Source organism: Suillus fuscotomentosus (assembly GCF_016647785.1).
Source record: "Suillus fuscotomentosus strain FC203 chromosome Unknown F5891scaffold_115, whole genome shotgun sequence".
Lineage (NCBI taxonomy): Eukaryota > Fungi > Basidiomycota > Agaricomycetes > Boletales > Suillaceae > Suillus > Suillus fuscotomentosus.
The window spans coordinates 5,641-32,822 of record NW_024539627.1 but is presented as its reverse complement, the minus strand read 5'-3'; the positions used below and the strand labels follow the sequence as shown (position 1 = coordinate 32,822).

General features: G+C 46.5%; 9 protein-coding genes across 9 annotated transcripts; 7 read left to right on the top strand and 2 right to left on the bottom strand.

The window, feature by feature from the left end:
• The first annotated feature begins 5,679 nt into the window (after positions 1-5,679).
• F5891DRAFT_1068448 (kinase-like domain-containing protein) lies at positions 5,680-6,726 on the top strand. Its single transcript, XM_041363191.1, has one exon. The coding sequence runs from the start codon at positions 5,701-5,703 to the stop codon at positions 6,541-6,543; it is 843 nt and encodes a 280-aa protein (XP_041218422.1). The 5' UTR covers positions 5,680-5,700; the 3' UTR covers positions 6,544-6,726.
• Positions 6,727-10,469: 3,743 nt separating this feature from the next.
• Positions 10,470-14,257, bottom strand: F5891DRAFT_986364 (uncharacterized protein; the record flags this gene model as incomplete). Its single annotated transcript, XM_041377759.1, has 17 exons — positions 10,470-10,508; positions 10,603-10,632; positions 10,684-10,782; positions 11,115-11,188; positions 11,227-11,293; positions 11,327-11,362; positions 11,464-11,471; positions 11,533-12,109; positions 12,136-12,431; positions 12,486-12,720; positions 12,772-12,843; positions 12,902-13,072; positions 13,124-13,213; positions 13,267-13,357; positions 13,458-13,792; positions 13,838-13,973; positions 14,121-14,257. The coding sequence occupies 17 exons, from the start codon at positions 14,255-14,257 to the stop codon at positions 10,470-10,472; spliced, it is 2,493 nt and encodes an 830-aa protein (XP_041218421.1).
• A 67-nt stretch (positions 14,258-14,324) lies between these two features.
• Positions 14,325-15,667, top strand: F5891DRAFT_1197114 (uncharacterized protein; the record flags this gene model as incomplete). The annotated part of the gene is made up of 7 exons (XM_041368434.1): positions 14,325-14,448; positions 14,497-14,559; positions 14,609-14,730; positions 14,807-14,915; positions 14,970-14,983; positions 15,027-15,309; positions 15,357-15,667. 7 exons carry the CDS (start codon positions 14,325-14,327, stop codon positions 15,665-15,667), a joined length of 1,026 nt encoding a protein of 341 aa, XP_041218420.1.
• Positions 15,668-15,731: 64 nt separating this feature from the next.
• F5891DRAFT_1197113 (uncharacterized protein) lies at positions 15,732-17,919 on the bottom strand (the record flags this gene model as incomplete). The annotated part of the gene is made up of 5 exons (XM_041368433.1): positions 15,732-16,789; positions 16,847-17,039; positions 17,088-17,202; positions 17,259-17,665; positions 17,713-17,919. The coding sequence occupies 5 exons, from the start codon at positions 17,917-17,919 to the stop codon at positions 15,732-15,734; spliced, it is 1,980 nt and encodes a 659-aa protein (XP_041218419.1).
• Positions 17,920-19,005: 1,086 nt separating this feature from the next.
• On the top strand, positions 19,006-19,662 carry F5891DRAFT_963789 (uncharacterized protein; the record flags this gene model as incomplete). Its single annotated transcript, XM_041376046.1, has 1 exon — positions 19,006-19,662. A coding segment is annotated over one exon (657 nt), but the record flags the coding sequence as incomplete, so codon positions are not given.
• A 75-nt stretch (positions 19,663-19,737) lies between these two features.
• On the top strand, positions 19,738-22,129 carry F5891DRAFT_986362 (uncharacterized protein; the record flags this gene model as incomplete). The annotated part of the gene is made up of 8 exons (XM_041377758.1): positions 19,738-20,114; positions 20,178-20,396; positions 20,430-20,572; positions 20,648-20,845; positions 20,916-21,026; positions 21,192-21,541; positions 21,605-21,785; positions 21,846-22,129. 8 exons carry the CDS (start codon positions 19,738-19,740, stop codon positions 22,127-22,129), a joined length of 1,863 nt encoding a protein of 620 aa, XP_041218417.1.
• A 112-nt stretch (positions 22,130-22,241) lies between these two features.
• F5891DRAFT_986361 (uncharacterized protein) lies at positions 22,242-23,097 on the top strand (the record flags this gene model as incomplete). Its single annotated transcript, XM_041377757.1, has 4 exons — positions 22,242-22,448; positions 22,536-22,862; positions 22,928-22,978; positions 23,044-23,097. The coding sequence occupies 4 exons, from the start codon at positions 22,242-22,244 to the stop codon at positions 23,095-23,097; spliced, it is 639 nt and encodes a 212-aa protein (XP_041218416.1).
• Positions 23,098-23,412: 315 nt separating this feature from the next.
• Positions 23,413-24,735, top strand: F5891DRAFT_986360 (uncharacterized protein; the record flags this gene model as incomplete). The annotated part of the gene is made up of 4 exons (XM_041377756.1): positions 23,413-23,602; positions 23,759-23,853; positions 23,920-24,093; positions 24,142-24,735. 4 exons carry the CDS (start codon positions 23,413-23,415, stop codon positions 24,733-24,735), a joined length of 1,053 nt encoding a protein of 350 aa, XP_041218415.1.
• Positions 24,736-26,323: 1,588 nt separating this feature from the next.
• On the top strand, positions 26,324-26,749 carry F5891DRAFT_1197109 (uncharacterized protein; the record flags this gene model as incomplete). The annotated part of the gene is made up of 3 exons (XM_041368432.1): positions 26,324-26,380; positions 26,430-26,489; positions 26,540-26,749. The coding sequence occupies 3 exons, from the start codon at positions 26,324-26,326 to the stop codon at positions 26,747-26,749; spliced, it is 327 nt and encodes a 108-aa protein (XP_041218414.1).
• Positions 26,750-27,182: the final 433 nt, after the last annotated feature.

The window sequence follows — 27,182 nt, the reverse complement described above, 5'->3', positions numbered from 1 at the left end:
GGTGGCACATGCAAGTCATAGAGAGGCAATGTGAGGGTATGTTCAGGTGTGAAGGTCAGATCAGCTGCAGTGCGTTCACTGTGAACAGCAGGCAACAACTTCGATCAGCATGGCTTGAGCTCGACAGAGGATCGACACACTGCGAACGGCAGACAATGACTTCGATCAGCATGGCTTGAGTCAAAAAAAGATCGACTCACTCATTCACTGCGAACGGCGGGCAACAACTTGGATCAGCATGGCTCAAGCTTGAAGGAAGATCAACAGACTCAGTCACTGCAACTCCCCATCCAGAGTTGAGTCTACATGTGCTGTGTGCAAGTGAGAATGAGTGCCGCCTCTCATCCTTTTCTCATCTTCGGCGTCCTGGTGTCATCTGCAAGCATTTGTGCCACGTCAGCACTTGCTGGTGTGTGTTTGGCGTTTGCGCATGATGCTGGTGATCATTGGTGTTGGTGGTGTTGGGGTATGTGCCAATGCTGGCGCGAATGGTGATGTGGTGTACAGTGAGTCGTGTGCCCATGATACTGAGTGCTTGCTGCCGGTGTAGAGACTCATGCCTCTCATGGTATGATATGGCACTTTTCACTAAGGAGTTCATTGCACAAACTTGCAGCACCACTCTGTGTGCTGTCCGCAGCTATCCCTATATGAGGCACTGCTTTCCTGCGCAACACGTGCCATGCGTGCACCATTCCTGTGCTTCGCAATGTATATGCACACGCGCTTTCCCGTGCTTGAGCGCCCTATAGTGCCAGCCATCCAGATGCATCCATCCACTGTCCTCCAAGTTCTCTAGTGTGTATATTTCCGTTTCTCTCATTTGTATATTGTTCCACCTTATTTTTATCATGGACCCTTACTTATATATATATCTCTACATACCTACTTGGTAGCGCTTCGGCTCTGCATGACAGCGCTTAGGTGCTATATAAGCGCCAGCAGTACATACCATTACTCACTTACTTTCACTTGACTTTTGACTTTCTATCTTAGCTTACCTTACTACCCAACTTTGCACCCACTATCAACCTAGTAGAACATAGTAGAAATCTATTTGTCTACACTTCACATCTCTCTTTCCTTGTCATTACATCATATCATCACTTAAGCAAGCTTATACTTAGTCTTTATTGTTTCTGCATACATGCGCGTGTTCCCGCGCCTTGTGCGCACCTGCGCTTTCTCGTGCTTCACTTCAGCACATACCTCTAGATCTTTGCTGTACTTGCTTCCTCTTCAGGGTCAAATGCACTTGCTGTCTCAAGTATGGCAGACTAGGCAATGCACGACCTACAACATTTCTAAATACAGCCAGGAGCCTTGTTCGTGCCTCGCAGTATTGTTGTTTCAACACCGGTGTTTGGATGGTCTAACCCGTGCACGGGTGTGGGTAAGGGTATGGGTGCCATGAAAGGCAACCCCCACCTGTACCCCAGGTGTAGTACCCTTACAAACCAGATTTTATATGTTTGAGGAACTCGGTTTCTCTTTCCTCTGGGATCATGAGATCGCAGTGTAGAGACTCATGCCTCTCATGGTGTGATATGGCAGTTTCCACTAGTGAGTACATAGCACAAACTTGCAGCACCACTCTGTGTGCTATCCACAGCTATTCCTATATGAGGCGCAGCTTTCCCGTGCCATGCGCGCACTCTTCCCGCGCTTCGCGATGTATATGCGCATGCACGTTCCCACGCTTGAGCGCCCTATAGCACCAGCCATCCAGAAGCATCCATCCCCTGTCCACCAAGCCCTCTCTAGTGCGTATATTTCCATTTCTCTTATTAGCATATCATTCCACCTTTATTTTTATCATGGATTCTCACTCATATATATCTTTACATACCTACTCAGTAGTGCTTTGGCTCCACATGACAGCACTTAGGTGCCCTATATAAGCACCAGCAGTACATACTATTACTTACTTACCTTTTCACCCAACTTTACTTACATACTTAATAGCTAGAAAGTCGCAGTAGAAATCTATTCATTAGCACATCGCATCTCACATCTCTTATCTTGCTTTATATCATCACTTAAGCTTAGTCTCTCATTTCCGCATACACACACACACTTTCCCGCGCTTCGCGCAATACGCGCGCGTGTTCTTGCTGTAGAAACAACAATACAAAGAGGAACAAAAGATGCTCCTAGCTGTATCTATAAAATGTTGTAGGTCGTGCGTTGCCTAGTCTGCATTACTTGAGGAGACAAGCGCGTTCGACCCTAAAGGGAAGCGAGTGCAGCAAGGATCTAGAAGTGTGCGCTGAAGCGAAGCGCGAGAAAGCGCAGGTGCGTGCAAGGCGTGGGAACACGCGCACGTATTAGTGCAAAGCGCGGAAAGCGCGCGTGCGTATGCAGAAATAATAGAGAAGTTAGACTCAAGTGCTAATATGATGCAATATAAGAGAAGAGAGATGCGAAGTCTAGACAAATAGACTTCTACTATGTTCTGCTAAGTAAAATGGTGGGTGGTAACTAGTAAGTTAAAGGGAAAGTAAGTGAAAAGTAAGTGGAAAACTGTCAAGTGAGTAGTACTATGTACTGCTGGCGCTTATATAGCGCGCCTAAGCGCGGTCATGCGGAGCCGAAGCGCTACCGAGTAGGTATGTAAGATATATATGGGTGAGAGTCCATGATAAAAATAAAGATGGAATAATATGCAGATGAGAGAAATAGAAATATACGCACTAGAGAACATGGTGGACAGTGGATGGATGCATCTGGATGGCTGGCGCTATAGGGCGCTCAAGCGCGGGAATGGTGCGCGGGAAAGTTGCGCCTCGTATAGGGATAGCTGTGGGTAGCGCACAGAGTGACACTACAAGTTCGTGCTATGTACTCCTTGGTGGGAACTGCCATATCACGCCATGAGAGGCATGATTCTCTACACCGCGCCTTCGTGCCTTGCGCACACCTGCGCTTTCTCGCGCTTCACTTCAGCGCGTACCTCTAGATCTTCGCTCCACTCGCTTCCCCTTTAGGGTCGAACGCACTTGTCTCCTCAAGTAATGCAGACTAGGCAACGTGCGACCTTACAACTATTTACAGATACAGGCAGGAGCATCATTTGTTCCTCTCAGTATGGTTGTTTCTACAGCGGTAAAGAGCAAGTTGTTCATATCCCTGTATAATAGCAGCAAGTACCTCTGCAAAGTTGAGGGAAAGCCACCAGACAGTGTGGAAAGCAGGATCCTGGCAACTAGGGATGGGATAGTCCATTGTGTGCCTGACTTGGAGAATTATGAGGGATGCGAAACGAAGGCCGTTTGTAATGAGGACATGTATGAATGTGCTTGCAAAAGATGCATATTGTAAAGGGAGTAGGAAGGAAGCGAGTGAGAATATGGGAATGCAGAGGAGATGAGTGATACTGAAAATGCGCTGGAGATGAGAATTTGAGGTAATGGGAAGGGGAAAGATGATGGGTATGGAGAAGGGAAGTCTGCTATGGGCCAAGCCAAGTCAGGAAGGAATGCTAGCACAGTGAAAATCGTTATTGAGAAAATTGGAACTAAAGCATTCAATAAGACTATCCGAGAGTATGAACCTAGAAAAAAAGGTTAAGAAAACCAGCTGGAGAATGGCGACGCTGCCACGATGTTCAGGGGAACGAACCAATATACAATCCATTATTTTGAAGCTCCCACTCAATGTCGTTATTGTCTTCATCGTTGTTCTATGGACTAGGACTGGCAATGATACTACTGACTGGTGAGCTCATACTTGCAAAGCCGAGGTCAGCATAAGTGTTGGTCGCTCTGGGCGCTGTCAGCTCGGAGTCTGGATCCCATAGTAGGGAATTTGTCGAGAGCGGTGGTGGAATGTCAGCGGCTTCTTGGTGACATGCACCACCCAAGGCTTTGATTGCGAGTTGAACTGTGCCTGATGTGCGAGATGTAAAGATTAGCGATGTAAATGACACAGCGTGGCTGCACGATGCTTACTTCCATAATACAGCAAGGCAACTACAACATATTTTAATCAAGAGCAGAAATTGGAGGATTGATGAGTCTTGGTCTGTCTACATGGACGACTGGTGGGACGGAGAAATTAGAGTGTGAACCATAGTGTTATCTCCGAATGGGAAGAAGGCGGTCAGCAGGAGTGATGATGGTGGAGTCAGGTTGTGGGATATCAACATGGGCAGGCTCCACCACACCATTCCCAACACCACAAACACCATGTGGAAATGCCCAGTCCACGTCAGCAACTGCTGATGTGGCTCAGACGAATACAGACGACAGATGAGAGCAGAAGGAGGGAAGAAGGTGAGGAGGAGAATGAGGGAGAGGAGACATGGGAGAGCTGCCTTCTTGGAATGTTGGAGGAGGATAGCAGTGGGCTTAGTTCGTCAGACTGGGTGCGTACGACATTCATTGTTGCTGTCTGTGCAGACAGTTCCAGCCATCAGAGGCAAGTAGTAGAAGGTAGATACAAAAAATGTACCATCATGGAGGCATGCATATGTCTCAAAACAAATCTGATGGTCACCGAGCTTGCAAATAACAAAAAACTTGCAAAGGAGTGGTCGCTAACACCAAAATGAATTGTGTCAAGCTTGGAAAGAATGTGCAACTCACTGTAATTAATTGACATACTAATATATTGGCCTATGGAAATACAAGGAAAGTGATTCAAAGGCCAAAGTGAGATAGAAGCCATATGTTAAAGGTACAGTCCGCGGTCATCAAGTAAGTAGTTTGGGCACTGCAGGCACAGTGTATGACATAAGCTGTGGCCCGCGGGTAAGTTACCCCATGACCTGTGCAGGTTACCCATAACCCGTGCAGTTGCCTAATGACAGTACTGGGCTCTCAATAAACTTCGATGTAAGGGAGTGTAATGTAAAACTGTCCGAATTACTGACCTGGATGGCATTCAGCTGAATTGCACAACCTTCAATACCCCCTAAACGTGCTAGCAGGGCAGACACAATCCTGCCATAGAGCTCACCATGAAGAATTGTGGCCCCATTACCATAGCCTACTTGTCCAATGAGACAGTGAGTGATCCTACAGTTGTTGTGACAGCAAAGGTCATGGACCGTACACTATACGAAACTGGTATTGGAATGTGTCAATATGTACTAACTTCATCATTAGTACACATTGACACATTATAAGCGAGTATTATGATGTGATGATAATAATAAATCTGGACTGGTGGAAGGTGTTGCGATCGGGAGAGACGGGAGTGTCAGACTAGGAACAAGGGGTACGAGTGTATTTGATGTACCTGGCTATGACATCGGCCGAGCCTCGCGTTTTCGTATGTTTCACAATGATATCTTTTCTATCCGAGTTTTACCGTTTTACCTTATGTTAAAAGAACATTTGCGTCGTAAAAACATCTCAGTCCCTCTTAGCGAGACTGAGATGTGAGCCTTATGTTTTCATTCCTTCGTACACACGCTAACATTACCATTAGAATATATTCTCTTCTAGGTAGCTACTGATATACAGAGTCCCTCTTAGCGAGACTGAGATAATATATTCTCTTCTAGCTCGATCTTCCCGCGTGCGTTCGCCTCGACTCACTAAAGAAGGGGGGCAAAAATGAGTGAGCGAGCAAGAGTGTATGAGCGAGGTGTCGGTTGACTCGGTTCCTTCCGAGCACTCACATCGATGATCGCAAGGTAACGTTCAAACTCCGCCATTTCCTCTCAAAGTTCAACTCAAACGTTTCGGAGCGACGATGTCAGAGCCTTACACACAAGGAGGTCGCCTCCAGCTGCAGGTAACTCCTTTCAGCGACGAGACATCCTCATTCATATGTGCTGCTGTCATCCACAAGGCATTTACCCCTTTCACAAAATGCCAGGTTTTATGCGTCGAAATCGAGGATGCCCCTGTCAGAGCCAGCCTCCCTAATCCACTAATAGCTAAAATATTTGATCCACGTCTCAACTACGAGCGCAAAAACCCATTCCCAAGACGATCTCCCATCCACTGGTCCGCTGCTAATGAAAAGGCCGCAGCTGATCGTCGTGGATTCGCAACGGGTGATGACTTCAGGATCCCTCGATGGGAGAGAGAGTTCTTGGATGGCTCGTTGTGGGAAGAAATCTACTATCGCGAGTACGAGGCTTCATTTGCACGTGAAATTGAAGCCTACAGATGCCTTGGATACCTTCAGGGTTCTACCATCCCACAGCTCTATGGTTCGGGTCGGGTCATCTCGGGCCATGGCGAAGGTCGTGCCATATCTCCCAGAGTGCTTTTCATGGAGTACATCCCAGGCGAGAATCTCGCAACCATTCAAGATCCCCATTCAGTCCCTAGTTCAGCATACCAGGAGCTCGTAAAGGCCGTGAGCACCCTCGCGTCTTTCGGTGTCATCCATGCCGATATGCGCCCAGACAACATTGTTGTATCTAGCAGTCACCCTAGACGAGTGGTACTCATCGATTTTGGGCTGAGTCAATTTCGTTTTGATGATGAATCCGACGAGGAGTGGAAAGAAGCTGTCATATTCGAAGCGGATGAGAGGGCACTCCAGCTCTTTATGAGAAAGTTGGGCATTTGGCACCAGGAATGATACACATAATGCTCGGGAGAAAGTAGGCTTGCTCAATATGTTAAGACACCATCTAACCAGCCACGAACTTTTGCAATGGAGTAGGCATGACGCAGTCCATTCACAAACAGGGTCGGGTTGTAAGGTATCATCAGCCCCTAATATTATCGTACTCACCCCAAGATTATGATGATCATGATATAACGCAACAAGCTATAGCAAAATACATGAAGCGTCGCCAGCGAGCCAAGGATCGGAAAACCCGTCAGGTTGATAATCGCGAACCGAAATGTAAGCTCTTGAAAAACGTCAGTACAAGATGATATCTACCTCAGCGTTATAAAGTAAACAGCTCTGTATGTAGAGCAATCCCGCCCACGTCCACACCCAATGTCAAACCCGATCTCGCGACTGCATTCTGCGCATCTCCCGTCAAGCTCTCTGAGCCACTAGCCCAGACCGCGACCCCCGCACCCAAGCCCACCATTTTCTGGCTTTCATCACATTGAATTTCGATCGAATCTTCCTTTGCAAACGATGACGGGAGACTGATGAAGTCCTTGAGAAGACTCTGAATAGGCAGACGCAAGAGTGTGACGATGAAGTTAGGAATATGAGGTACGGCTTCTGGATCGCAAAGGCACGTCACGAAAATAGAAATGTGCAGGTCGACGGTGCTACTAGACGCTGCCGTGGCAATATCTACCAGCATCAGGGCAAGCCATTACATCTAACTTGTGAAAATATATCAGAATGATGTAACGTTGTGATCAAAAATGAAATACCAAAAGATCCAATGCACCAGGTGAACTCGATTCTCCTCGTTCGTTCCCCCTGACTGCGGCCTAGTTTGACACACCTGCCAACGATGTCGTCCAGCAGACCAAGAGTGAATGTGACGCCAGACCCGCCGGCTACAAGAACCACGCTTTCGTACAGACCCGGATCGATACTCGACCCTCTACAAGGACCTTCCAGAATACAGCATGCGGACGTCCCATCTGTGAGTGCCTTCACCACCGTATCTGCTTCACGAACGGCATGTGCATACTCGTACAACACGCTGTGGTAAGAGTTACGGCAGTCAGTGATGTTGTTTTTGTTTTTAATCATTCACGGCCTTTTCTTCTCGCCAAGGCTCACGACTTAATTCCATGACCTTGAGGCTTTTACTGCATACCAGAAAACAACATGTCTGTCACGAATCACGATCGGCGTCTCGTTGGCTCATCAAGAGAGGGACACATGAGCTACCCTTGGAGTCCAATGTTAGACGAACAAATTCAACCTTGACAGTGCGTTCCATCTTTGTACTGCCGTTAACTATCTACAGCAATGCTCGCTCGTTTTGACGGCCTCTCAAGCTCAAGCTTAGCGGACGACGAGCAAGACTAGTAGGCATGATCGATCATTTTCAGATAAGTTTAAACATCAACATGATTGCTCGAGTAGTATGAACATTGGAGCGGGCAAAGACTGCAATGAAAATCTAAGGTCAAACCTCACTGGCGGGAGGCTGCGGCTCTATCTATCGAGCCGACTCCTAGTACATGCGCAGGACTACCGACTACGATCCAGGACTTGTGCCATTGCGCCAGGACCCTTGGCGTTCCTGGGGACCTGCACCAGACCACCCTATCACAACATTTGTTCAAAAACAATTGATTGGCTCTGAACTAGGCCTATATTGCACCGTTAACCATGATGCCAAAGCGAAAGTAGAAACATCATGCATAACTCACTGCTGCTCGGGCTGCTGACCCGATTTTTTAAAAATCCCTTTTGTTAAGCAGACAAAAATTCCATCCTACGGCACGCAGGTGAGTCATGTGGTTGAGTTGTACAGCAACCTGCTCACACTCAGGAAACCACTGCTACACCAAAAGCCAGCGCAGCAATCGTAGACTCGTAGTCTGTTGTGCAAGGTTGATACAGGGTCGAACGTGCACTGACAACCATAGATACTGCCAAAGCAACAACAACAGCCAGGAGGGAGAAGCGCATTTTTTGTACGATGTGATATGGCATATTCTGAGGGGGATATCGCTGAAAGATGGAGGAATGCTATTGGACAATGGCCAGCTATTATATCACGCATAAATTAATCGGCACGATTCTGATCGTTTTTGCAGAACTGTTATTGCTGTCAGATAGCACAAATTTCGGCAGAACCTATGCGGCTATAACCTGCCTGCGAGCATCGACAATTCTCTTCTTTGTCATGACAGAACGCTCGCCACCGGTTCTCATCTTAATCTCTCGCTCATCGCTTCATCATTTAAACCTGCAGTGGCCCTGCCAGCGCAGTGACAAAGTTGAGAAGTTGATGTTCATGCTCGTCGTCACCCATATAGCTGTTTTGCTGCATCTATATGTTATGGCCAACTCAAATCATGAGTTTGAACATCAATTCTGCATTGCCCGTGTCCATATTTGCTTTTAATGCTTTCTACAACCTTCAAACGTACTTTACAAACACGCTTTCAATGATACAGTTCTAGCAAGTACTCGAAACTTTCGCGCGCCTTGATTTTGTCTCGAAAGGCACCAATCATTTGAAGTTCAATTTATTACAACTCAAGGCCCTCGTACCTTTGCTTACAGGAAGGCATCCTCGCTCGTCAGCTTCTAACACATTCAAAAAATACGCTCATGCACTATGGAAAAATACATCCTTCCAAGTGGCCATGCCAGGCTTTTCTGAGTCTCTGAGATGGTGTGTAGCAGGAGGTCCATAACCGTCTGCATCGTCAAGTGGGGTATGGCACTCTATGCAGCGCGCGAACGAAAGTTTCGGTGATTAATAGTCGATGGTAACCATGTAGCACTACAGACTGGTCTCGACTCCGGAGCCCGCATTGAAGATGCATAGCCTTATCCTCACATATAGCATACTTCCGGGTTCGAATCATAACCACAAGTCAGAGATTGGGGTGAGAGACCGGTGATTCGACGGAGCGCTCTGTTGTTACAAAGAAGAGACTTGTTGATGCCTGCATGCAGGTTATGATTCGATGGGCGTAATCGATTGAACACGCTCCTGCAGGTTCTGCCGAAATTTATGCTATCTGACAGCCATACCAATTCTGCCAAAACGATCAGAATCATATGTACAGGATATAAAAGCTGGTCGCTGTCCTGCAGTGCTCCCCCCCATAATCGGTGATATCATTCGAGAACCCCTCAAAAACATATCACCTTGTACAAAAAATGCGTTTCTCCCTCCTCGCCGTTGCTGTTGCTTTGACAGCATCTATGCCTATCAGTGCATGTTCGGGACTGAAGGGACCTTGCCTAATAGAGATCGATTGCTGCATTTACTTGTATTGCACCGGTCAAATAGTGAGTAGTACTATGGGCAGATCACTGTACAACTAAGACTCAACCACATGACTCACCCAGTGCACTAACATCACTGACACCAGAGACATTGCCGGATTGGCTGGAGGCTAATATGCGGAACATATTTGTAAAATATTTTACATCTATTGTTCGATGTTGAACCTAAACAAATAGAGCACAGATGTAAAAATTGTGGTTGAAATTGATTCCCTACCAGATTTATCTCCAAATGAAGAATATATAGACCACAATATTGAGAATTTGAAAGGAAGGCTTTGTTTGTGCACCAGATCCATGCTCATATTGAAATTATGACAATAATATTTTGTATGTGCAGATCTGGTTTGTATTATTCTGAATTTGTTCGATGACTGACCAATAAGAAATTGTTATACCAAATATGTATAGGGTTCATATTTAAAATTTGTAATTAAAATTGATCAGCCACCATATTCATACTTAAATTCTATATATGACACGTATCTTAGAGCAAAACAGATTTTATTTCAAAGTTTAGATATGTGATGTCATCAGATTTAGGATATTGTCCCCCCAATTTGGCTATATGTCATATCACGAACATATGTAAAATTTGATATCCAATACTACTGCAGTACAGATCCTATCACCAATGCAAAATATTTCTGCGGATATGATACCAATCTGTGCTTCAGACAGATTCCGTCCTGCCTCAGGTGTGAAAACCGGTTAACCCTGGTATGACAATATTTAGCTTACAAAGCTGGCGAAATCTGCGTTGCCAAGCCCCTTCAGTGAATTCACTCCGTCTCAGACGGACAGCTGAGTGTGACAATGTACCGTTGGGAACGGGCCATCCCATGTGGGCCCATGGACATAATTGTACCATGAGATACGAGTGGGCCGGGTGAATGTGTGTACCCAAGACACACGGATGGGCTAAGGGTACATTATATAGACAGTGGTATAGGAATGTATTAGTATATAGGACATTATAAATGCTAATTCCTGTTTACATTGGAGACGAGTGGGCCGGCCGGATGTGTGTACCCAAGGTAAACGGATGGGCTGACCATATGAGTGGGCTGAGTGAATCTGTGTACCCGACACATACGAATGGGCCGAGAGCATACAGTATAGATAGTTATATAGGAATTTACTAGTATACATGACATTATTAATACCAAATTTTGTGTACGATGGAGACGAGTGGGCCAGCCAGATGTGTACCCAAGGTAAACGGATGGGCCGGGGGTATATAGCAGACTTACAGGAATCTTATTGAATAGCGAATCCGGTGTAAAATGGAAACGACCGAGCCGGACGAATGATATACACCGGAGATCTGGTCATATTATCATCCGGCAGGTGCATTTTAATCACCGGCCCATGATCCGGTAGCTACATTATCCGGTTGATGAATCATTTCACAAGCCCATCGGCCGGTATACTACATACATGAACCAGTCAATCTAATACATACATGAACCGGACAATCTAATACACCATCTAATACATTCTACCATGGCATTAGATTGTCCTTATCGACAAAACAAACTACATGTACTGGCATTACTTGGCCCTATTACCAGAAGGGTTCTTGTCATGCCTAGCACTCACTGACCGACCTTGTTGCCGTGATTGAGGTGCAAATGCCCGGTTCAGGTAAAGGAGCCGAAAGGGACTGACCATCTGCCGGCAGATGTGGTGGCCCGGTGAGCATGGTGCGAAGGGTACTAGTGGAGGGCATAGATGCCATTGGGACAGTAGGGGCCGATACCGGAAGTGCACTAACCGGATGACTGTGTGGACCGGATTCCCCCATGGTGGGGACAGGGTTGATGGTAGAGGTGGAGGGTGTAGGTACCTGCTCATGCCTTGCGACTGGTGAGCCATCTCCGACAGGACACGTGTTGGTCAAAAACACATCCGGAGTGAAGACATTGTTGGTGATGGAACGACCCAAGGCGCTGATTGAGCCAAAGTCAGGGAATGTGGGGGTATCAGGGATGACAATGGGTGGCGGATTGAATGCTGGTGGAGTTGAACCGGCTGCTGTGGTGTCCCTGTGGCTGTTGCTGAGGTACCGGGCGATACCACTGACCTGAAAAGTCAACTGATCTACCACTCTCTTCTGGGAGGCTAATTCGTTTGTAAAGCCGGCTTGCAGCCAGTCGATACGATGGGACAGCTCATCATGAATAATGTCGTCACGTGTCCGGAGCTGATCCATGTCGATCTGAATTTGTGCCAGGAGGGCATCCATCTGGACATTGGTCAAAGAACAGGGACTGGGGAGTCTGACGAGGTACAGAAATGTCGACAGGAGAGGCGGGTCTTCGAGTATGAGGATAGTCCTGGCGAGTACCGGATGTCATCCAGTGTCTCTATCAATGGTGCTGGGGGCAGGGTAGTTTCATCCATGGCTTCGATCCATCGATCCGTCGAAAAATCATCGACAGATACCTCAGGGCCTGCATCGGTAGCAGTGCCAGGATGTTCGGTGCCGGTGAGTGCAGGGGCATCGGTCATATCAACATCGACATCCAGTTCCTCCGGAATAGGACTGGGACGCTGAGTTTGGACGACTAGAAGAATACAATTAGTAGATATACTACAGAAAATAAGATACTTGCCTTTACCTTTGCCTTTGTTTTTTGACTGCCCAATGGTCTTAGTTTTTCCGGTCGTCTTGGAGCGAGTGACGATGGCTGTGGCCGGTAGGACCGGATCATCCAGCCGGATGCATTTCATCCTCCACTTGCTGCAAAGAATGCAAGTATGGGCGACCTCGCCCCTTTTGGTCAACCAGCTTTCGCATTTGGCCTTCATAATTGTGCATCTCCTGCATGGTAGGAGAGGCGTACCAATGGGTTTCTATGAAGAATTAGTATAGCACAACCGGTGGAGAGTTACCGGATGTCTTACCGGCTGTGGACGCTTGCCCCTGGTCTTTGCCTTGTCCTTGGCTGTTCTGGTATGATCTGTACCGGACTTGGACTATTATCATGATTATATTAGCCATACTCACGATAGGTGCAATAATATGAAAACTTACTGGTAATCGTCCCTCGCCCGGTTTGACCCGTGTCCCAGAAGGCTCAATTGCATTGTCTTCATCCGCCTCCTCCTCCTCCTCCGGTTCATATTCCTCTGAGTCAGCGGCCTTCTTCTTCTGGTCTGGAGGGGGCAGCATTGGCCGAGTGGTAATGACAATGGTTGGTAAATTCTGTACGAATCAATGACATTGCCGGTGTTGATATTGAAAAAATGAACGTACCTTGTTGATCATTGGCCGGTTATCGCGATCCAGTGACGTTGCCCTTGCCTTCACCTTCGCCTTTCCCTTTCCTTTTCCCTTCGCCTTGGGCTTATCTTTGCCAATGCGAACTGTATCGCCAGTCAGTGTCCGTGTCTGTTAACAGTGGCTTCGACTTGGGGATAGCCTTCCGGGCCCTCTTGACCTGACGTGGGGGACTCGCGCTGAATTGTCGTTTGCGTGGTCTTGATGGGCCTGCAATGGCACCAGATGTATTGCCAGGAATGCGGATTGTGTTGGGAGCCGGTGGAGCAAATGCTGGTGGAGCAGGTGCCGGTGGAGCAGGTGCCAGTACAGGAGCAGGTGCCGGCTGAGAGCAGGTGCCGGTACAGGAGCAGGTGCCGGTGCAGGTTTGGCTACAGGTGCAAGTGCCGGTACCGGTGCCGGTGGAGGGCCAGATAGCAGTGTTGGTGCAGCGGTAGTGGTTGGTGGAGTGGGAGCAGGACCCAATGTCTTAGGGTATAACAGATGACCTCGGCAAATGTCCTCATTGTTGCCAACACGAGTCCAATCCAGTACTTGAACCAATCGCGTGGTACCCCCCTGAGCTCTATGAATCTCAGCTGCCATAGAGAGCAGGCGAAGGGGGATGTAGGTAGCTGTCGTCCAGTAGGAGTGAATGGCATCATTCTAACGATATTAATGGATACAATACAAAAAAAATGACAAACATACCATTTGAGATGCAATGGCTCTGCTCAACCTCATCCTCTCATCTTCTGACCGGGACCGGAGAACCTCTTCAACCATCTGATTCAACCTGGCGAGAAGGGCAATGAGTGCCTGGTTGGCAGTGGCGGCAGCAGCAGTACTAATGTTGGAAGACATATCAGCAGTAAGACAAAATGATGGTAGCAGGTTGGCTTGCAAAAGAAATCCGGAAGGGAACGAGGAAATGGAAAATTGCCGGATGTTCGGGTGATTTCAGATATTGCCGAAAGAACAATAATGAATGTACCGGTTCTCTTGATCCGGCAGGGAACGAGGAAATTGAAAATTGCCGGATGTTCGGGTGATTTCGGATATTTCCGAAAGAACAATTAATGTACTGGTTCTCTTCTCCGCAGTTGCCATGTGTCCTTGTGCGAATGCCATTGTTGCCACGTCATCGCTATCAAATTGGCGTGAGTACAGCATCCACTGACAGGCTTTGGAACAACCCATGACACATTCCGGATATCGCACAAAATATACTGATTTAGACAAGTCATTCAGCAGAAGGAGGAAAAGAATTTCGCCCTCAGAGATTATTGAGGATCATTTACACTTATCTAGCGAGGCCAAAGGTAATAAATCAATTGCCTTTCCGGAAGGTACCTCACATGATCTGGCAGTGTTTTTCATATTGGAACCGGGACACGACAGCCTTGGAATGAATTGCTCAAACATTGGCGACTGTAAGTCCTCTCATACTGACCTATACACCTAATTATTGATGCCTTCTAGACCTAGATGTTGCATCTGCTTATGACTGGTGGAAGGATGGCAAGACTTTGACGATGCCAGAATGCAGGATCGAGAACAGCCGGTCATTAGACATGGGTTTCGACCGGTTCCCAAGCCAACTGGTGTCAGACGCATTGGATATGGGGTTCCCTCTGTCCAATACTAACCAGTCTTCAATTGCCACACCTATATCCGAAGTTGGACATGGGATTTCCACCTGGCCATTCATTCAATACCAATGATTTCGCGGAGCCTGCGACCGGCTCTCTGAACTTCCTGGCACACAATCAACTGGCCGGTGGCTCAGGTATTTGGTTGATTCAATATGCAAGGAATGGGATTACTCATGATTATCATCAAGTCAATGATGTTTCGGTGAAAGACAGCCCTTTGGACATGGGTTTCAATTCACCTCCAGTTCAACACTGGTCATCCGGATATTGACATGGGCTTTCGTTCACCGGTTCAACATCATGATCCGGACCAGAGGTCATTAGACATGGGCTTTCATTCACCTCAGGCTCAACATCATGATCCGGACCAGATGTCATTAGACATGGGCTTTTATTCACCTCTGGTTCAACATCGTGATCCGGAGCAGATGTCATTTGACATGGGTTTTAATTCGCCTGTGGTTCAACATGATCATCCGGACCAGAGGCCTTCCGGTGTTGATCCGGTTGATATTCTGGATCAGTCAAGTGAGTTTTATCATTTTATTAGGTTACACTGTTACATGTACATTCAGTGGGTCTTCGATCGGAAGAGACACCTTTGGACATGGGCTTTGGGACAGATCCGGCACATGATCTTGCCCATCAATCGAATATTCAACCGGAAGAGACCCCTTTGGAGATGGCTAGTGAACCGGAACCTATCGGATTTGTGATTCAGCGTGCTGTAGGTGACTTGTGCTTGGCAATGCACTGGTTGGAGATGGAAAGGGCTCATGGTACAATGTCGCTGGAAGAAGCACTTGTCAGCGAGGAAGTTCTTCAGTCCACTAGTGAGTTATTATTGGCATTTCAACTTATATCAATATACCGACTGTCGACATGACATCTATATATATACCATTGATACTTTCCACCCCTTGTATAGTACATTCAATGAAATGTGATGATTACGCTCTTTGCATGTAATTCACTTTATAAGACACCTTTGCAGCTCTAGTGGAGCGCTTTGGCTCCAGCTTATCAATGTGGGCTCCATCTGTTTGAGTTTTCTTACCAGTGCCCTGTGTGGTGACAGGAGCCGTTGGTTTAGGTGCAGGTATCTTCTGACCGGACTTCTGCTTCTGACCGGACTTCTTCATTCGACCGGCTGATGCAGGACCAACAAAGCTACTTCTCGATGCAGTTTTGGGAGGCAGTGGGGCTGTAGAATGATTGCTGGATGATTCTGCTGAAGGAGTGCCAGCATCGTCCTCCAGTGGTATGTTGCGCCCAATGACATTTGATTTAGATTTCTTGACCAATGGGCCGGAGTCTTCCTCCGGATGAAATCTGACGGCTCTGCTTCGCTTTCCAATAGATTGGCGCTCCGGGGGCGGTGATTGGACTTCAGCATCGCCTTCATCCCCATTCTCTTCCTCACCACTTGACTCCGCTTCCACCCTTCCGGCCGGCTTACCGGATGATTTTCCGGTTGACTTTGCAGGTGGTTTTTTAACCGGAATAGATTGGACAGCTTTGCCTGGCTTTCCGGTCAATTTCGGCTTTCCAGTCAATTTCAGCTTGGAAGGCGGTGATCGAGCTTCATCATTTTCACCTTCACCTTCACCATCCTCGCCCTCACTGCTTGACTCCGGTTCCACCCTGATGGTTGACTTGCCAGATGACTTTCCGGTCAACCTACCGGTTGGTTTTTGAACCGGAACTCTGGTCTTTGCTGTTACTGGACTGCATGTTGTGCTAGAGTCGCCCTCTGAGATCTTCTCCACTGGCTCCCTCATCTCCTTCTCATGGTCTTGCCAGCCTTTGAATTCAAATGTTGGCCGAACCTTGTCCTTTTGTCTCTGATGCCAGAACTGCAAGAGCCGGTCAGCGTCATGCAGCTGAAGCTTGGACGGGTCCTTGATCTTTCCACCGGTAGGCAAAAACTTGGGCTCGATGAAATTCTCTTGAGCCTCCGTCACTGCAGACCAAGGAACAGACACCTTTGGCTTTTGACTGCAAAACCCTGCGAAATAAGTAATTCCTCTATCAACCCTCCAGATATTTCATTTGTGAAACTTACTGTAGTGTTTTGTGAGGAATGTCCGGATAAGAGACTTTTTGTTTTCTAAGTTGAGGGGCTCAATATCCGGTATGACCGGAAGCCCATAGGCATCGACCTCTAAAGTAAACTCCTCCTTCTTTCTCCTTGGATTTCTGCTCTCCTTCCCATCAGCATCCTCATTGCCATCGTCATCATTATTCCAGGTCAATTGCTGGCATCACATGGTGTAAGTACTTGACCGGATGCATCAACATTGCACAAAAAGAAGCTCACCAAACTCTTCTCCGACATAGGCATTCCACTCTGGTAACATGGACTTCCAGTCCTTTGTATCTGTGAAACTATTGCCCTCTAACTTTTCATTGAAGTCAATTCTTATGACCGGATCAGGCCGTCTTTACCAGGTTGAGAGAATTAAAATGTCACTCACCCATTGATCCTCACCTTGCCTTCCTCGGTTTTCCATGCAGACAATATGAATATCCTCATACCAGCCTGCCTCCATAACTGAGTCGCAAGATCCTTCATCATACCAGGAGCTTTCTTCTGAGCGAACTCAGCCTGGACATCTGTAGGAGGAGCACTGCTAGACCATTCTATAGCAGTCATATTTGCTTCATCCAGCTGCTCTTCAGATAAACCGGCCATAATTGCATTGACCGCACCCTGGTAGTGTTTAATCATTTCCTTCCCTCCTGGCCTTGCTCCTGTCTTTTCAAGGATCTCCTTCTTGTACTGGTGTTCTATCACCAACCGGGTAGTCCATTTCTTACTGAACTTGCTTCGTTTTTTGAGTGTCTTTTCCGCTCTCCGGTTATATAACCAGTCCCGGTACATCTTCATCCATCATGAGCATTTATGAAATTAGAAGATTGGCTGCTTACAGATTTCCTTTTCTTCAACAGCCGGGCATCCATCTTAGGGGCTTGCATCTTGGCCTCTTTTATGACCGCCCTCAAAATCGTTTTCCTATCCTTACCGGTCGCTTCCTTCCATTCTTCTAGGTGAGATTGTAAGACCAGCAGCTCTTCCTCAGTCAATTTCTGCTTGGTCTTTTGGGGGCTGTGTACTGATGAGTTGGATCGGGCCATTGCAAAGCAGTTGAGGTCTTGGTAGAAGAAAGGATACAGTATAATCTTACATAGCCAATTGCCACCATGTATCCGAAAGTAGAACCAAACAAGAGATTGTCTGCCAACATGATACTCTCAGGCTTAACATGCCCTGTGTTTCCGGTTCATAGAATTTAGGACTGCAAAACACACAAATTTAGACCAAGTTTATCATATAGTATACAGGCAGCATACAGTAATACTCTTAAAATGCCATACAGCATAGGGAGACACATTTATACCGGAAGAAATCTATGGGAATTGGGATGATGGCAGGATTACGATGTGTTTGATTAACTAACCCGGAAATGACGAAACTTATGGCAAACTCGGTTGCTCTGACCTTAATATATCCTAAATAGAGATGATGTTCCAAAATTTCTGATCACCCGGTAACCTCACTGACACATAGGAACAGAAAATGTAGTAATCCGGTGATTCAAATTACTCAGAGGCCGGAGTTGGTACCTCAATGACAAACAGGAATGGTAATCCAGTGATTCAAATCACTCAGAGGCCGGAGTTGAAGGAAGGAACAGGTGTAAAGTTATATGCCTGCCGATCATCAAGCTTAAGTGCACTCCCCAGCCCAACAATCCTTTAGGTCTTGGTATCAATCATGGCAAATACCAAACAAAAGGGAATCACATACACTCCTCCGATGAAGAAACGATTGCCTCAGCTATATAAACTGAAGGAGAAAACTACTTCCAGAGGAACCAGGTCATCTTGGGTGAAAGATTCATGGTCCCCGAAAACAAAGTCGGTGACATCCTCACCAACAAAATCTCCCTCAAAGCACACAGCCAGGTTCTCTCAGATGCTCTATGACGGTGCTGACTTTGACTTTGACCAAGGCTACATGCCTCAGCCTAAATTACCAAAATCTCTGGCAAGCAGAAGTTCTTCTGATATCTGCAGTCTTCATCTGACCGGATCATGCAGAGTCAGAATGAATATCTCCGGCAATGGAAGCGCAAGTTCAAGGACTACATAAATTTACTCATGGTCTGAGAAACCCCTCCTCTGGACCGGCTTTGTGAAGTTTGCAAGAAGGATGGGGTTTATAAATGCCACGGGTGTTTCAACGAGCCCCTGTTTTGCACAGAGTGCTGCAGAACCCAGCATCAAAGACATCCTTTCCATCGCATCAGTCAATGGACCGGATCATTTTTTCAAGAAATTTCACTTATGAAAGTCGGCCTGCACATTCACCTTGCTCATGATGGCACTCCATGTCCCAGCAGCACTGAATACTCATCAGACCTCTTTGAATGGTCAGATACCGATGAACATATAGACCATAATGATTATCCGGAGGGAACTTCCATTCCACTTGTCGCAGACTCAGATCATCCGGCTACAACCATAGTCGACAAATCCGGTGTTCACTCCGTATCCATATGGTATTGCCACTGCCCCGGAGCTCTAAACCCGGATATGCAGCTCTTTCAAGCAGGCTTATTTCCAGCATCCTTCACCAGACCAAAAACTGCATTCACATTCTCCGTGTTGGACGACTTTCTGCTAGACAACCTGGAATGTGGTACATCAGCCATGAATTACTACAGTAAGATCTGGAGGCTAACCTCCAGCATCTTTCCATTGATGGTTCCGGTAAGTCGGTTTTCATTCTCTACTTCAGCCGGTCATCAAACAATAATATTTGCAGGATCGCTACAGAGAGCTCATGAGGACTGCCAGACAATGGCGTCAATGTAAGCTCTACAAGTGGCATGGGTTTGCCCATAAAAACGATGAGCCTAAGACCGGTGACCTCGCCCTATTCTGTCCGGCATGTCCTCAACCGGGATAAATTTGGACTGGTCAACCGGTATGGCCACTCAGCCGGATGACACCCCTTCCTGGCTCTTCACCAGGACTTTGGTCATGGATGGTAATTTTAAAGCCGAGCACCTCCATCCGGTGAATCCATCCGATGAAGTATCATTGATTGATGGTCTTGCATTCATGGTCGGAGATGAAAGATACAAGAGTCATTTGGCTGTTGCCCAAGACCGTGTCCAAAAGTCAGATTGTAACAATCACCATGCAGTCAATCAAGCCAATGCCTCCCGACAAAAGCTAGAGGCCACAGGTATAGGAGGATGTGCATGTGCACGGCATGGATGTTTTGTCCCACATTCCATGGTGGATTTTCAGAAGGGTGAAAGGTAAATGGACATTGCATCCAGTTACATGCATTTCTGGTCTTACTGATCTTGAAAAATAATCAGGCAGATGAACATGGACTATGCCTTGAGTCAAGCACTCAACTACAATACAGATGGAATCTCACAAGCAATAATGTTCTATGATATAAATTGTCAGTATAATAAGTTTCTCAAGGACCGGATCGCATCAAGCATGTATCTGTCCATCCCCATTGGCATGGATATCATTCCTGGAATAGGTTTGTGGCATGTGCATGGCCATCAGGACAGCTGCTATGTCCGGTATGCATCGAAATTTATCCATGGGACTGGCAGGATAGACGGAGAGATCATGGAAACACTCTGGGCATCTTTAAACATAATCTCCCCGTCAGCCAGGGACATGGGAACTCCTCATCGCAAGGAGGTATTGGATTATCAGATGAATGATTCAAACTTCATGAAAATGATTCACATAAGTGAGTTGCCAATATCCGGATGTACAAAAATGGCCTGGTCTCATATTATTCATTCCCGGCTGACCTGCCCCTTAGCCAAGTTTCTTTGCAGAAAGTTTAAAGAGGCTGTTCAGGGTGCTGCAGAGAGCACACTCTCATTCCAAAATCTTAACGAGACAGTTCAGCCTGCCATGGTCATTCTTTGGGAAGCAGAGGAGGCTGTTGCTCAGGCAAACAGACTGGAGGATCCAACAGCCATGGACATTTATGAGGTCCGGTTGGAAAAAGGCAAGTGTCAAATTCTACTACTACTCATCCGGTCCTGATCACATACGGATTATTATCCGGATGGCATGATCTACAGCTCCAACTAGAAAGCAGCAGGAGTTGCGCCTGCTGGAGGCTCAAAATCGCCCGGATCATCCAGCTACCAATTCCCCTAGTCGGCGAGGAGCAGCCACTTGGCTCGCAACTGGTCTGACCATAGAATAATCCCAAATCTCTCTCTCTAGAGATGTGAAAAGGCTCGGAAGGCATCCTACAGACATTCAATTGTTGACAGTAGCCTGACTCAGAGATAAGCTGCAAACTCGCATTACAAGCTTTCTTGAGATGGCACCTACCTATCTTGGATTTGCAGTTGATGGCAATGAACAGGATTCTCCGGTAGACACGGTTCATAATTCACCGGATGAAGATTATTCCGATCTTGATGACGATCACAATCCGGATCCGGATCTGGAAACACATCATGCCTCCATCTTTCAACCTGAGCTCACTATCTTACCTTTGCCTTCCAACCTCAGTATAGTGAGATGCAATGAATTGGGTCTCATCGATCTCATGAAAGAAGAAACTGCCCTTCGTGAAGGTCAGGCCAATGACGCCCTTCATGCAATTAGAGTTCATTTGGGAGATAAAGCTGTTATATTCCGGAATACTATCCGGTCAGCCAAGTCACAAGCCTCCTCCACCAGGGCATGGACTCAGGTTCGCTCGGTGGAAATGGTAGTCAATCTCAATGCCAGGATATATTCAAAATGTCGGTTGCAGCTAGCCAAACTCCCTGATCACGACCTCCTGAAGAAATATCTTCCGCTAAAGAAAGAACACCTGAAGGCAAACGCTGCAGTTGCAGATCCAAATGCACGTGGTCAGAGGGACGCTACTCTTGCATGGTTCTGGTCAATCAATGTTCAGGGTGATACATCCGGAAATGACTGGATGACAGAATGTGAGTATCCTGCATATCCGTTGATATTGGGTGATCCGGTCTCACATATTGCAACAACAGTCTATCGAGTCAATTGGCTCTGGACAAAGGCCCTGTGCGATCGTTGGAATGAAGAGGTCATTCTTGTCAAACATGAAATGCAGTGGTCTGTCAATTTCTTTACCTACAAGGCCAAGCAATGGCTAAGTCTCATGGACAATGCCACTTACACTGGGCTAACCGGACATGCGTGTTATGCTGCCCGACAATGTCACATATATCGACAACTAGCTGCACATGCAGCGGAGTCTTTTCAGAAAGTGATTCCGGTCATTCAGCCGGAAGTACCGGTTGTTAGTTCATAGTTCCGGTACCGGTTAAAATAGTTCCCGGATTAGCTAATATGTAGTTATATTGAAAATGTGGGAATAAAACAAACTGTCAGTCTCACCATCACATCATCGTCATACACTCACCATGAACAATGCCGCCACTTTGGTTCCCTCTGATCAAATCATTGTGGCCTACTCGGATGGTGAGATCACCGCCGGACAGATTTCTCGTGCTTTGTTCTATGCCAATTCTCGCTTGTTGGCCATGCACCTGTATGTTGACAAGAGCTTTGCCACCGCCATGCCCGGTTATGCAGAAAAATTTTACACCCTCATGCAATGGGAAATGGAGGTAAGCATCCAGTTGTCCGGTTGTCCGGGTGTCCGGTCAACCGGTCAATTCTTATCTTGCACTCAAATCATGTCGCCTGTCATGTAGACTTTTGTAACTCCATTCATCAACATATCCTTCCTGACCAGGTGCTCCGCTACCATTCCAAAACTTCTCCACAATGTGATTGCAATTTTGGTTGTGAATAAATTGGTGGACCGGAAACCGGATGTGAATGAGGTCCTCATGGATATCAAAGCATTGCCTCTTTCTGTCAATTCCGCCACATCAGATGAATATGACATTGCTCATATGTCAGACTACTTCAATGCCTGGTGGAAGGAGAACCTGGGCTCTTGCAGGGTGCCGGACATGTTGCCAAAATCATCTGTCCAAGATGTGATGGAGTTGGTTGAGGGCCATTTTTCAGAACTCGTGAGTCCATGAGATCTTGACCTCCTACACCGGATCCTCACTAAATCTTACTTGCATTGTAATAGCCGGATCATGTGGAAACCGACCTCCTCCCATATATGCTCACACATGGCCCGGTGCGTCAACCGGAAACGGTCGGATCAGCATCTCTTGAGCGGTGCCATCAGACGACAATCGGTAGAGAGCTGTTGGAAATTTTGCAGAGAAGGATGACAAACTTTTTACGTTCAAGTGATAAGTTGGCCGGAGTAGTTGGGCCGGTTGCTGAACTCACTAGGGCTGTGGCGTCCTCACAATCACTAATGGACCGGTTGAATACAGATGCCAGTGAATCCGTACGGTCAAGCCCAATCTGACGTCTGGAAGCCTTCAGTAGATATGTTATACCCATGTATATTAAAATGCAATGTGAATGGGTGGTGATTTTCGAAGATGAAATCCGGTCCATTGCATGTGACCCGGATTCCTGCTCATTGTTATCTGGTTACGGATTCATGAAACACTTCTTTTCTTTCCTCATACTTTAACCACTCATTGATTTCCTGAACACATGACAACAATTCCACCGGACTGGGCATTATACCAGACCTACCTTGCCGGTGAATTGGTTTATGACACCTTCATGTCCAAAATTCATCGGCAACTGGTAAAGCCAATGAGTGTTGGACTTTTAGATGTCGACACTTGTATTGATTTGGAGCAGCTTGCCAATGTCCTGGCCGTTGCTTACTTCAATCCTGGTATGCATTCTCGCATATATCTGTGCCGGTCGAGTAACTTGCAAACAGTTCATCTCAAAATTGACATGGTTAGATACAATGAATCTCTGGAAAAATATGAATCCGGACGAAGCGAGAAATGAGAGCAAACTCTTTTAGACAAATTCCCTCCTGCAGAACAGGTTGTCCTAAGAACACCGAGTGTCATCATTGATTCCGGAGGCAGAATCATTGTCTGGTATTTGCCCGGAGCCATGACTGGCATGATAATGGTTTGTCTCATATCCACATTCATTTCTTATTTCATCTCATCCGGATGTATATGACAATATTCACAGACAGACATGCAATCCGCCACGAATTCCATAGGACATCTGTTGAATGATAGCATCACCACCAGGAAGGCTACTGAATGGAGGACCCATGAGTCCAATTTCTATCCGAGTCCGGATGGGAAGATCACACCCGGTTGCATCAATATATCACCCGCCTGGTTTCAGCAAGGCAGAGAGGTATGTCCGGTTCACATCAATTGATGTTGCTAGTCTAAAGTATTGTAGAAACATGGTTTCCCAAAACTTGATCCGGAAGATGGCTTCTCACCTCAGGTATCCGCTGCATTGAAAGGTGATGTTGGTCACAATATCACAACCTCCCTTCAAAGATCCGGTATCCTTGTCCCTGCTGCACTTCGGGTCATGCACCCAGATCTATATCGGGCTGGAATCAAAACTCAAGTCAGGCTCGGTGCATGGGCGACCCAGTATCAGTTAGAAGACATGTGCCATCATCTCAAACATTGGGCATCTGTCTTCAATGTAGTGTCAGTCATTTGCAATCGCCGGTCACCACCTCATAGAGATCCAAAATGTCGACCGGAGGCATTTTATATTATGACAACCGCAGGCATTTATCATCCGGTCATAATGGATTTCATGAATCTCGGCATCAAGTTTCTATATGACTCCGGGTCAATGTTGGCCTCATCATGTCGCCTTGTCAGACATCACATGCATGTTGAACAGGGTAGCCGGATTGTCACTGCGTGGTACATGCGAGATAGTATCCATAATTTTGTTGGAACTCCAAGGACAGACTATGCAAAATATGGCAATGTACAACGCAGTGACCCGGTTGAGCAGAAAGATGTCTAGACATGTGATGATGAATATTTTAGTCTACTCCGATTGATATTCACTTGTGCAATGTTTTTAGCATATGATAGTGGATATGCCGGACAACAGGCTTGTGAGATGTGACAAATGCACCGGATTATCACCTACCGGATTGTATATTTGCCTGTACTGGATCATCACCTACCGGCTCGTATATTTGCCTGCACCGGATCATAGATACACCGGATCATCACCTACTGGATCGTATATTTGCCTGCACCGGATCATAGGCCAGTGAAAATATTGATGTACCTGCCGGATGATAATATGACCGGATCTCCGGTGTATATCATTCGTCCAGCTCAGTCATTTCCATTTTACACCAGATTCACTATTCGAGTAGATTCCTGTACCAGTCTATACTATATACCCCTGGCCCATCCGTTTACCTTGGGTACATACATCCGGCCGGCCCACTCGTCTCCATCGTAAACAGGATTTGGTATTAATAATGTCATGTATACTAGTAAATTCCTATATCACTATCTATATTGTATGCTCTCGGCCCATCCGTATGCTTCGGGTACACAGATTCATTCAGCTCACTCATATGGTCGGCCCATCCGTTTACCTTGGGTACACACATCCGGCCGGCCCACTCGTCTCCATCGTAAACAGGATTTAGCATCCATAATGTCATGTATAATAGTAAATTCCTATATCACTATCTATAATGTATGCTCTCGGCCCATCCTTATGCGTCGGGTACACAGATTCACTCAGCCCACTCATATGGTCGGCCCATCCGTTTACCTTGGGTACACACATCCGGCCGGCCCACTCGTCTCCAATGTAAACAGGAATTAGCATTTATAATGTCCTATATACTAATACATTCCTATACCACTGTCTATATAATGTACCCTCAGCCCATCCGTATGTCTTGGGTACACACATTCATCCGGCCCACTCGTATATCATGGTACAATTATGTCCATGGGCCCACATGGGATGGCCCGTTCCCAATGGTACATTGTCACACTCGGCTGTCCGTCTGAGATGGGTGAATGTTGCTGTATTATGTGCGTTGCCCTTATATGCCAATGTACTAACCTATTTATCAAGCATCATATGCCTGATCTACGAGCTTGATTGTCATCTGCGTTTGCGTTCAATGAATCAATATAAGAGCATATCGAATTCTGAGCTAATGTTCAAAGTTTTGCCCTGCGTATCTCAAACACAAATCATACTACGGTGCCTTCGCCTTTTCGTCTTAAATTTTCCATTTTGATAAATCACTGTCATCCCATGTCGTATTCTAAGCTTGTGGTCAAGATTTGGAATCTATGCGTCAAAATTGTTTAACACTATATATTAATGCCGAATGATAGGAAGATCATGTCAAAATGACATGTTGTTGTAGGCATACACCCAGTAGGATGACAATAGCGAAAAGCTGTATTCTCTACCTACAAAATATACATGTTAAATATTCCATTTAAGTAAGAATGGTCTCGATCGAGGGAACACTACGATGAATGAGCGAGTAGCACAGATACTGTAACAGATATTTGGATGACTAATATGTACGAACATTTACCAAGTCCTTGCGAGCCGCATCATCATGTCTAACGCGTCGAACATGCAGAATAACAACGGACTGAATAACAATGAAAACAACGTAAGTCAATCGCATCTATACAGTTGATTGACTACTTACATAGATACAGAGAGCATCCCTGCCCCAAATTGCAAGGGCGCGCAACTTTCAAATACCGGATCGCTTACTCGTACGTGTTATCATTGACGTCCCTCGAATGTGATGTGCTGAAATTATTAGGCCGTAATCTGGGAGACGATGTCCATCGCGTGCACAAGAGCCAATCAGGCGTTACACAGCGACACGCAACTGCTCGACATGGTCGAGCCTCCGGTTTGGACAGACGAAGAGACGGTGTTCCTAGTGCTTTGGATTGCAAGAGAGCGAAGAATTTTGGAGATGGTGTTGACGCAGTTGGAAGTTTTACTGGGATTGAGGCATTCGTCCTAGATAAATTTCATCAGTTTTTGTATGACTGCACAGCATCCCATCCCAATCTAAATGCATTGCTTGCCTTGGCATTTCATCCTCCCGAGAATTGATCTCAAATTTTGTATTCCAGCCCTTCATCTTCTGAGTCTTCGTATTCTTCCGAGTCACTGTCTGCATCTTTGTCGTCTTCATCGTCTTCATCATCATCATCATCATCATCATCGTCTTTGGTTTCAGTTTCAGTTTCGGTTTCATCTTCGTCATCATTATTCTCGTCATCGTCTTCGCCTTGAGTTCGATTTTGACAGTCTCCAGCATCGGAGTCAAGCATCGAACCGCTTGTGTTTGACATGTCAATGTCCCATTCATCATCGCAGCCTCCTGGTCCATGTTCGGGCTCCGTGTCCTTCGACAGGTTGTACTGGGCTACATGGCCAATGCCTATGCCCGC

What these genes read in the sequence shown, in the direction of transcription:
- F5891DRAFT_1068448 (XM_041363191.1), top strand. Translation starts at nt 5,701, where the DNA reads ATGTCAGAGCCTTACACACAAGGAGGTCGCCTCCAGCTGCAGGTAACT.